Source organism: Anoplophora glabripennis, unplaced genomic scaffold (assembly GCF_000390285.2).
Source record: "Anoplophora glabripennis isolate ALB-LARVAE unplaced genomic scaffold, Agla_2.0 scaffold131, whole genome shotgun sequence".
Taxonomy (NCBI): Eukaryota; Metazoa; Arthropoda; class Insecta; order Coleoptera; family Cerambycidae; genus Anoplophora; species Anoplophora glabripennis.
The window spans coordinates 1047348-1058745 of record NW_019416249.1 but is presented as its reverse complement, the minus strand read 5'-3'; the positions used below and the strand labels follow the sequence as shown (position 1 = coordinate 1058745).

The following is an 11398-nucleotide window of genomic DNA, read 5'->3' as shown; positions in this document are numbered from 1 at the left end:
TTATTTAACTCAAACGACATAAGTAAGTAAGTATAAGACTAATTAGTTGTTATTATATTATTAGTGCTAAGTCATCATATACAGGGTGTTTATTAAGATTTGTGCAAACCTTAAAGGATGAATCTTTGACTAAGTTTAAGATAAAAAGTTCATATGAACATGGGCCCGCAACGGATTGGTTCTTAAGATACAGGGCGTCCAAGAAAAAATTTTTGTTTGGTATTTTGATTATATTTTTGTTCAATAACATGGCAATTTGACGAAATTCTTGAAACTGGGACTATTGATGATGATAAACTCAAATATTTACTTTACTTTTTTTTTGTGTAATGTTTAAATAACCATAACTTTTTTCTATCGCGTGGTATGACAATTTTGACTAAACCTATTCTCCATTCAATTTTACGTACAGAAGGTACTCTTAGTATTTGTCGCTGATCTCTGATCGTACTTAGGAAACATCTTGTATAAAAATGGTCCAAATTAAGGTTGAAACTGTTTTCGATTGATTATATAGGCTGACCCATTTCTTCTGGCCATCATATAATTTTGTTAACTTGAAATGGGTCATCCTGTACATTACTATATTTTTTAATTTTGTCTGTAAACCGCATTTAGTTGTCACATTTAATTTCGGTTTTCTGAAACGACGTGACACACCAATCTTTATCAAAGCTACAAATTTGTGTTTTTATTTTGTTCGTTTTTCCTTTCGAAAGATATTTTAAAAAATTAACATAGGTAGTATTTTTATTTCAGCTTATCTTGTGTTGTTGAGCCGAGGAAGACCAAAATTCCTTTATTGGAGGAATAATATTCCTCACTGATTTCATAATTTGAGAATACATGAACAAGACAAGACTAATGCTCATCCTCCTGGGAAATTTAACAAATTGGCTCCAGATCAGTGGTAAGTCGTTTTGCGTTTATTTATAATAAAGTATAACCTAAGTCATAAAAAATTGTTTTAAAAAACGTGTTTAGTTAGGTATACATAAAAAGTTTAAATGAATAGCCATTTAAATAATAATCAAAAACAATGCTGTTTCGGTTCAATCTGAACAGTCTATCTTTTCCTTAATGACATATTAATAGTTATGAAAATCTACTTCCCTATCTATTTCCTCTAATAACATAGACACACAAAAAATGGTGCGTTCCAAGGACGAGACACTAACCACCCTAAGTATTTTGACCACCAGAAACATATGTGAAGACTTCCAAAAGAATCAACTGTCATGTGGATACCAAACTGCATGCGTTATTTTTAAATGTACAGTTTCTCTTGAAAATGCTGGCTAAAAAATACTAAAATAATATAATTTAATTAATATTCGTTTTCGAAAAAAAGTAATAAAATTGCATTTACTTAATTCACAGTCATTCACATTCTGAACTGCCAAATATGCAAAAGTCTTAAATTATCTCACGTCACGTTAAATATAGACACATATTTAAATTTCTATATTTAGCTGACCCATTGACTTACATTTAAAACGTCAATATATGTTCATTTCTTTCTATTAATTATACATTTGTCAACGTTTTACTAATTTTCATCATTGCGCGACGTACTCAGCATCAACATGCTCAAAATATGTATTTACATTTGTGTGTTGATGTTAATAATTTCTTTTAAATCATATGAGAACTTTTAAAATGAAATGTATAGAAGACTACTCCTGGAACGAGTTTTAACTGTAATAAGCGATACAGTATCGAGATTTCCAGAGTTTTTACAACTCTGGTTCACAACCAATAATTTATAAAATTATGTTAATTGTGCATCGTGTAAGAGTACAAAAAAGACACTGTAATATCAGAGGTTGCAGGTTGATGACTTTTTTGTATTCTGGGAACTTAAGTAGAATACTGTGGCTACCCACTTATTATTTATGCTGCTGAGGTAAAAACAACTTGGTAATGCAGTCATCTTATGCATAATTCATCAAATTAATGTACAATCTGATTACATTAGTGCATCGTTTTACATATGTTACTGGTATAATTAAAATACCTAAGAGCATAAAAATTATAATTCTTCTAAGGGAATGTCATTGACTCTCTGTAATTTTGTGAAAGAAGAGTACATTTTTCAACTATTTTTATATCATCTATCGATTGCTCAGTAGAAGTAATGATATTACAGATCTTGGTCTTATTGGTGATTATGAGAGAAAAGTTAGAAATTATGTAAAATTACATTTTATACGTTAGGAAAATATTCTTAAAAAGTTTGAAAGTTTTAATTTATTTTTATTAAATATAATAAGTTATAAATAAATATACCACAAATTAAATTAAAGCTAAAATTTAAATAATAATCACTAGTCTTCTGAGGATTCTGATGAAGGTAGAGATTCTTCTGATGATGATTGCCTAAGCCTTGACGCCAAACTGTTAGCTAATCTACTAAAACTATACCTGAAAAGAAACCAGAAGCTATTAGTTTTACTACTTTTTAAAAACGTATAAACAAATTTAATTAAAAAAAAAATTAATTTGCCAACACCTTGTATCTAGGGGTGTGACACTACAACGAGTCAAAAATGATACAATGTTGCACTTTTGAAAAATAAAAGTTATATTTCTAAACATCTAAACAAATAAAGATATTGTAGTCGAATTTTGTTTGCACAAATAAGTGAAGTAACTGTGACATTTGCTGGATACATTTTCCTTAAATATAAATTAAAGCATGCTACTGGAATAAAAAATATTTTATCGAAATTCAAATTTTAATTTGAACAAATATGACTTTTTGACTTTTTTATATAACTTTCGGTTTTGATAAAATGATTCTACAAAATCTGTTCAGATGCAAAAAAAAATTTTCCCAGTGAAGTGCCATAATTTATTAAGGAAAATTTAACCAGAACATCTGCATTTATTCATCAGATGTTTAGAATATTTATATCATATATTTTCTTAAATTTCAACACTGTACACACTTAAAAACGAAGGCAAATGTTTATAGAAAAAAGGTTCTTAAATTTTGACGTGGAAAACGGTCCTTCATTCTGAACGTTGTAATATTACATCCTGTACATCTTGCGCTACTTACGGTAAGTGAGGTGAACTGGAACCTGGCCTCCTCAACCTCCTGCATCTCCCCAACTTATCCCTCCCGAATCCCGCTGCGCACCTCTTTATATGCAGTACCTCCCCTTCCTTAATAATGCTATCTTTGTCGGACACCTCGCCAGGTACTATCCCCACTGGGGTTTCGATGATTTGTACTTTTATCTTACCAGGTGAATTGGGTTCTTCGAATTTTTCTCTTTGTGGTACGGTAGAACTTTCTACTATTTCGACCACTTCTTCAGTGACGTTGGCAGACGTAGTTGAAGGTTTCTCCATCTCGTTTGAAGGTTTTTCCGCTTCCGGTTTAGCTGGTTTGTCTGGATTTTTGTTTGTCGCGGGTGTTTCTTGTTTCCTTACCGGTGGTTCTTTGGAGGGTGTTGTGGAGATTGAAACCGCGACTGATGGTGTTGATGTTGAAGATGGTTTCTCTGGAGCTGAAGTGGTGGGTGATGGCGGCGATGATCCAGCTTCAGTTGATGGTTTGTGGGTGCTTGGTTTTAAGGTGAAATCTGAGTAGTCGTAGTTGTAATCGTAATCCTGAAAATTTGGAAACCATATTTAACAAAAGGTATTTTCATATGGGTCATGTTAGGCGTCGAAAATAATTTTTTGAATAACAGGATAGGCCCTATTTTCAAATACATATAAATGTTCCACCCAACCATGTGCATATATAGTTAAATTAAGATATTGATTAAAAAACATATATAAAAATATAAATTTTTGTAAAATAAGTGAAAACAAATATGGCAAGACTTACTTTAACTCTGGAAATATCTGAATTATTCAGATTTTGCTCTATTTGTTGATAATAAAAATAAAACTTAAGAGGTACACAAAATGTTAATTAAGTACTTGGACAAATTTGATTCTTTGAGCGAATTTAAGTCAAAAAGATTATGTAACATAGATCTAAAAATTTATGTAAATTTCGAGATACAGGGTGATGGAATTAAAAAAATATATTTTTTTTAAAATATCTCTGAAGCAATTTTTCTATTTATTATTTTTTTAACTTTCATTGGAGTTACCAAACAATAAAATAAAAAATAATTCTAGATCTACTCGTTTTTCCATAAAAAATTCATAGGATCTCTTTACTAGAAACGCCATTTTAAATAAAACCCCATTATGACAAGTCTGAAAAAATCAATGACGTAGGAATTTTCTTAAGAGATAGCAGGGACATTCTTGTAACTCTCTGTGGTGTTTCCAAAAAAGGATACATTTTTGGAAACACCACACATGGGCAGAAAAAAACTGCCTCAGCTGTATTCTCAGACATTTCATGATAACGTTTTATTTGAAATCGTACGTTTAGAAAAAGAGGCAGATACATGTTTTATTTGCGAACAAGTAGCTCTACAATTATTTTAGGTTTAATTAAATTCATGGTAATATCAATGAGAGTTAAAATAAGTAACTAATATATCAAAAATGGCTTGTTTTTCGAATAAAATGTTAGAAAATATGCTTTTTTCTTGGAAGCACTATAAAGAATGATAAGTAGTGATCATATTTTCAAAAAATTTAATCATGAATTTCAGTGAAACTGGCTCTTTGCCTCGTTGTATCTCTCCCAATCATACACTTTCATCCGACTTAAACGGATTTTAACATTTAATTAGGCAATTCATTATTCTAAATTTCATCTTCTGTATGAAACGTTATTCAAAAATATTTTGAAAAAGTATATTTTTTTTAATTTCAAATTCCTGCATCTCAAAAACTATAGATTTGAGGATATGTTTTTATAACCTATCTGGTATAAAAGCACTCAAAGTTTGTGACGTACTTGATTAACATCCTGTATCATGAAAAACGATGTTAAAGGAAATTACCATGACAAAATTTTTACCAGAATCCCCGTTAGACTATTTTTCTGACATCATGTATAAAGTGTGGAAAAAAAATTTTTTTTGAGTTCTATTTTTTTATAACAGTTTCGCTGTACATACAGGGTGTCCCTTTATCTAGTTATAAAATATCTTAAAATAAGAAAAATGTTCATATGAGCATAGATAGTTGAACGCTTCATTTTCGAGATACGGACTTGTTAAAATTATTTTTTTTTAATATCTGTAAAACTGTTTAGTTTTTTTTATTTAAAGTTAGTCAAATTAGTTAGTAGTAGTAGTAGTAGTAGTAGTAAAGTTAGTTTAAATTTTTTGGCAGACTTTTGAAAAAAAACAAATTATTACGGAAAACATACCTTGCTGACCAAAACTATCCTTTCTGATTCGTATACTTTTAATCCAGCACTATTTTACGTGAGATTTAAAAAATATTTGAAAATACATCTTATTAAAAGATGTGGCTACGTAAAATTAACTTATCAGTTCGCTTATTACTCGAACGAATTTTTTCTCTTATTTAATAGTATATATAAAAATATAGGACATACGAGACGTTGATTTTATCCTGAGAATCTTAGCTGTAGGTGCCAGAACAAATAAAAAAATTATAAGTTTTGCAATTTGGGAAACGATCTTGTATAATTAGGAAGTAATAAACTATTTTTGCTTATAAATAATTAAGGCCTAGTTAGAGCCAAACTAATTGTTTTCTATCTAGGTAAAGTTCCTTTTTCATATATCGAAATATTTTGTAGAAAAAGTTAATCAAAATTAAAATTTATGTGCATGTGGCAAAGATAATAATTAGTCTTTGATTTCTTAACTTGATCAATCATTTAATTTTAAAATTTAAAAAAATTGTCATAAAACTTGACTCTAATATGAATTTTAATTATAAGCAGCTTCTAATAATGTTTTTCTTGATCTCTTACACAAAAATACCATTTTATCTACATAGAAAAATCAAAGTCGGTTGATTTATTCCAAATATGTAGGAATAAACTTTAATTTTGAACAAATTTTCTCAATGAAATCTCTGGATATACTGTACGAAATAGGCAGTTTACCGATACAGAAAAAATATTTTTTTTACCCAACAACGCCTACTTAATTATTCAGAAACGTAAATATGTTATAGATCATTTTTTGATTAAGCAAAATCCCCAAAATGTAAGACTGATTAATGATTAAGACGATCACCCTGTACACGTTAATTATTGGAAAAGAGCATTTCTTAATAGGGGACACCCTGTATATATTAACCCACTTAAAACTATATTTTTGTACAATTGAGTAGAAGCAAAATTATTTAATAAAGAAAAAACTATAAAGTCTTCTCCTTGAAACAGGACACACTGTGAGAGAGAAAAAATCGAAACTCACCCCTCCAAAGTAGTCATCCCCCAATAAAGCAATGATCTGGAAATCCTTCAAGTGCAACTGGATATTATAATCCCCCGTCTGCTTCTGGTCGTACACCGTCTGGGGGGCGCTCCGGTGGCCGCTCTTGCTGCCCTTCGATCTGGGGGCGCACTGTCCTGGCAGGACGACCAGGAGCACCACCATGCAGAAGCGGCATATCGTGATGGCGATCGCCATACTGCGGCGACTAGACTGACTGGTAGCTCTATAGTCTTCCAAACGCCCCAGCAGGACTTTTGATATCAACTGAAGAAGTGTCTGCAACCGACCGGGCTTCGATATCGGTACGGTGGAGGTCAGTGGCGCGACCTCGGCCTATTCTACGAGGAGGTGGTTGTCTAAGACGTGTCGATTTGTAGTGAATAATCTTTCCAGTAAAGTAAATCCCAGTATGATTGAATCACAACACGTTTTTTTTTTTGCCTAATAAGTCGATAGAAACAAATTTGAAAAACTATTCTGAATGTTATTGAGTACGTTGCTCTGTCAAATACAGGTGGACTTTGTCTGCATCGATTTTACTAAAGCTTTGGAGTGAACCACAATGTCGGTATATATTTGAGACTACATTGTTGGTGTTCGTTCTTCCATTCTGCTCCTTATGTAACTACTTCTGATGTGCCTCAAGGTTCCCATTTGGGGCCACTGCTTTTTGTTATCTACTCATGTTTTCAACACAGACAATTGTCAATGTAAGCAGATGGTATAAAAACATTTTCTAAAATAAGTAGTTTTGCCGATTGTTCTCTAGTTCTCTAGACCGATCTTGATAGATTCATTGAGAATAGTTCAATGAATAAACTCTTAACACAGATTTATTACTACCATTAGAAACTATTGATAAGTATTCTTTTGACTTAACATTGAACAGGTATCTGAAATCAAAAACTTCGTGATTATTTTCGACAGCAAAATGCTATTTAATTGTCATATAGATTAGTTGTTACAAAAGGCAGTAGGTTGTAAAGGTTCATGTTAAGAAATAGCAGATAGTTTATGTCACCCGAGGTTTTAAAAACATTGTACTCTCAATACGTGCATTGCATAGTAAATCAAGTTTCGCTTCTGTGCTTTGGTTCCTCCAAAATATTTATATTTTCTTAACTGAATCAGATCAAAATATTTTTTAAGATTTTTAGAATTTAAGGTAACTAACTGATGCGTACAATATCAAATTTGTAGCAATTATTAGAAAAAACTTTAATATAATTTCTTTAGAAGATTGTCGACATTGATTGCTTATATGAGTCGTCGAGAACAGACTGATGCCCTGTTTTATTTTTATCTAATATAACTCTTAATATACCGTCTTATATCGGAAAACACTACCAAGTCTCTGTAAATTGTTGTAGAACTCAATCTGTGCAGAATATTCCAATGAATACAATATGTTAGACATTTAATACCTATCTTTCCAATTTAGGTAGGTATTCTTAATATTACCATAGATATTTTTAACAAGTATGTCATGAACTATTTTCTCTAAATACGTGAAAAAACATTTCTTGTTATTTGACGTTATACAGGGTATCAGCAAATTTCACCGACCACGTTTGACTGCATAATCACGATGATAAATAAATACGAACTACGAAAAAAAAGTTAAATAAAAAATGTTTGGTTTTTGAGTTACAGGCCTTCAAAGTCAAAATTAAAATTAATTTAATTAATAACCGATCGCGTTAAAATTTGGCACATTTATTTGGATTACTATGGCGTATTATTTTTTAAATTTTTAGTCAAGTCGATATACTGGGTGATAGTTTTCTCCGGCTACCTTCCCCTTTTAGCGGTCAAAACTTTTACATTGGACGTATTTTCTTTAAACGGACAGCATCATTGAAAAGGTTGTTTTATTTAAGCAGTGTCACGGTTTTAAATCTTTGAGTTCAGTAGACGATGAAAACAAAATGTTGATTGCTGTGCTTTAACTTTTTTTCGTAGATCGTATTTATTTATCGTCGTGAATATGCAGTCAAACGTTGTCGTTTAAAATGATTTGTGAATCATTTTTTTTGGGCTAGCTACCTTGTAAATTTGAAATTAGCGGTCTTTTCATTACATCTTTTGAGATCTACTTTTGAATGGCCAGCTCTTTTCCGATAATTTTTGGTTTGTAACAATCAGTTATCTTCTTCTTCCTTGTAAATTGTGGAATCTTTCCGCAATTATTTAAAACTTATTAATGTGCTTGCCGACAGCTTCAAAGATACGCTAATATCGATTTAGTCATCACAAATAAAGTTACCTATTTTCTATCTTTAAAGAAATATGTTTTATTTTACGATATATTAATTTAAAAAGTAAAATTTTTCTTTAAGTAGAAACGAATAAATACGAATTCTTATCCCTAAGAATTATTTTAGATACATAGATTGTAGAAATTTGAAAAAAAAACACCCTATATGTTGAAAACAAAGTGTTTTCAGACACGTGTTATTAATTTGTGACGTGGATCCGCTATTAAAATTTGGCCAAGTATTTTAGTTACATTCTGTGTATGTACATCTACGGAATATTTTCAGTTACATTGTTTCTTCGAAGTAGAACCGTGAAGAACACCTTTCAAAGTTTATTAAATGTAATTGAATATAGAGCAGACTGATATTACCTTTTCCAATCTCCACCACTGCTCTTGGTCAATGACATGCTATGAGAGGAAGGCTACAGAAGGTCAAGAAGTCTTCCCTGCAGAAGTCTTGTAATTCGATTGAACTCGTTGTACCGCTAAGTTCCTCGAACTCAGCACGACCTTAATGGATCTATAAATTTTATTAAAAAAAGTCGATTTTATGACTTCTTTGGGATCTTGGAACCGGTATGTGAACACCTCGGCCTAAAATGTGATGTACCTGGTGGCTTAATAAAAGATTTTTACCCAGATTTTAAAGTTGGAAAGAATTTGTTTTTAAAATCGTTCACAATATATAAAAAAATTTGGTTAAACGTTACAATAATTGATGTGAATCGCAATTTAGGAATACTTTTTTTAAGTGCGTTTAACCACTTGATTATCATCAAAATAAAAGTATCAAATTAATGTTTTATAATAATTTACATTATACAGGGTGTCTCTTAATTTGAATTCCAAAATAGAAAGTGTACCGAGTTCTATTTTAATACAAAAATTTTGTAGTAACTAGCATCAATTCTGGCACCCTACCCCTACGGAGACACATACTCCAGCTAGAAAATGACCTGTTGACAATGATTTTTTTTTTAATATCTTCTGAATTGATTCAAGATCAGTGCCAAATGTAGTGTACGTTTTCCTCTATTAGACAGTTACGATGTTCGCCGTTACATACAAGTAAATGTTTTTGGACACTAAAGATGACTATTTGAATATACAGGGCGTTGGGGATAACTTGCACCCTTGACTGATGTGTAGCTGGTCGACTTGATGCTAACCAACTTCTTAAATTGCACTAATTGTACTGTTTTTAATCCGGCTCGAAGGACCAAAATATGTTTGGAAACTAGGTGCTGGTTTCTTAATGTAGAATAAAAACTAGAACTTGCAAGTGGACTGTATAATTTGAATAATTGTGAGACAATACTAACACACAAGCGTGTCGGTTTAGCATTGAAACCTTACTACTACACTAAAATAAAATAACATATATTGTGTACGCTGGGGTGCGTTAGGTTGACCTAGAATTTAGGGTTGCCTACTAGTAGGACAGTTCCCACAAAATAAAGGGAACTATTTAGTATATAGTTACAACCTTAACACAGGGTGTCTCATAATTAGTGTCCAAACCACTTCATTATATTGCCAAAAATATGAATATGTTTTCAAAATTTCAAATAAACATGGGAAATGCTTACTAAGGGAGCTACGCCCCCTAAATGGGGCATCAAAAAATTCATTTTTTTTAATGTTCTCGAAACAGATTGAAAGAAAATTATGAATTTTGACACCATGAACGCTCATGAAAAGTCGAAATAGATCATCATAAATTTTTTCAAACATTTTAGTCAGGGGCGTCTCAATTGGGGGGGTCGTCGGCTAAAATTTGTCCTTATTTTTTTCTTGTAGAAATTTTCAAATTCAGATGCCAACATATGATAGATCTTCATTTCCTTTACAAAAAAGGTACTCTTTATTTTTTTGGAGAAAAACGGTTTTAAGCAATTCATTAAATTAACTTAATAAAATTAAAAAAATTTTTTTTGAATGGCTAAAATGGGTACATGTACCATTATGAATTTTGATATGACATCATACATTGTAATAAACAAGGTGAAAAGTGCTTAGAAAAGTTTGTTATGTTTTTACATGTTGCTATATTCAAATTTAAACAGTAAAATTAGTAAAATTTGATTGATCTGAGTTTTCTATGAAAAAATGGTGATGCTGTTTCATATCGANAGAGTTTTACCCAGTTTTTAAAGTTGGAAAGAAATTGTTTTTAAAATCGTTCACGTGTATTAAAAAATTTGGTTAAACGTTACAATAATTGATGTGAATCGCAGTTTAGGACCTACTTTTTTTTAAGTGCGTTCAACCACTTCCTTATCATCAAAATCAAAGTACCAATTTAATGTTTTATAATATTTTACATTATACAGGGTGTCTCTTAATTTGGATGCCAAAATAGAGAGTGTTCCGAGTTCTATATTAATACAAAAATTTCGTAATAACTAGCATCAGTTCTGACTCCCTACGAAGATACATACTCCAGCTAGAAAATGACATGTTGACAATGATTTTTTAAATATCTTCTGAATTGGTTCAAGATCAATGCCAAATTTAGTGTACGTTTTTCTCTATAAGACAGTTACGATGTTCGCCGTTACATATAAGTAAATGTTTTTGGACACTAAAGATGACTATACAGGGTGTCTCATAATTAGTGTCCAAACCACTTCATTATATTGCCAAAAATAAGAATATGTTTTTAAATAAACATGGGTTGAGAAATGCTTACTAAGGGAGCTAAGCCTCCTAAATGGGGTCTCAAAAAATTCATTTTTTTTTAATGTTTTCGAAACCGATTGAAGGAAAATTATGAATTTTGACACCATGAACG

General features: G+C 31.1%; 1 protein-coding gene across 1 annotated transcript; it reads right to left on the bottom strand.

Annotated features, from left to right (window-relative positions):
* Positions 1–2261: 2261 nt before the first annotated feature.
* Positions 2262–6595, bottom strand: LOC108904566. The gene is made up of 3 exons (XM_018707175.1): positions 6324–6595; positions 3065–3621; positions 2262–2424 (listed from the first exon to the last, which is right to left on the bottom strand). The coding sequence occupies exons 1-3, from the start codon at positions 6537–6539 to the stop codon at positions 2328–2330; spliced, it is 870 nt and encodes a 289-aa protein (XP_018562691.1). The 5' UTR covers positions 6540–6595; the 3' UTR covers positions 2262–2327.
* Between the last annotated feature and the right edge of the window lie 4803 nt (positions 6596–11398).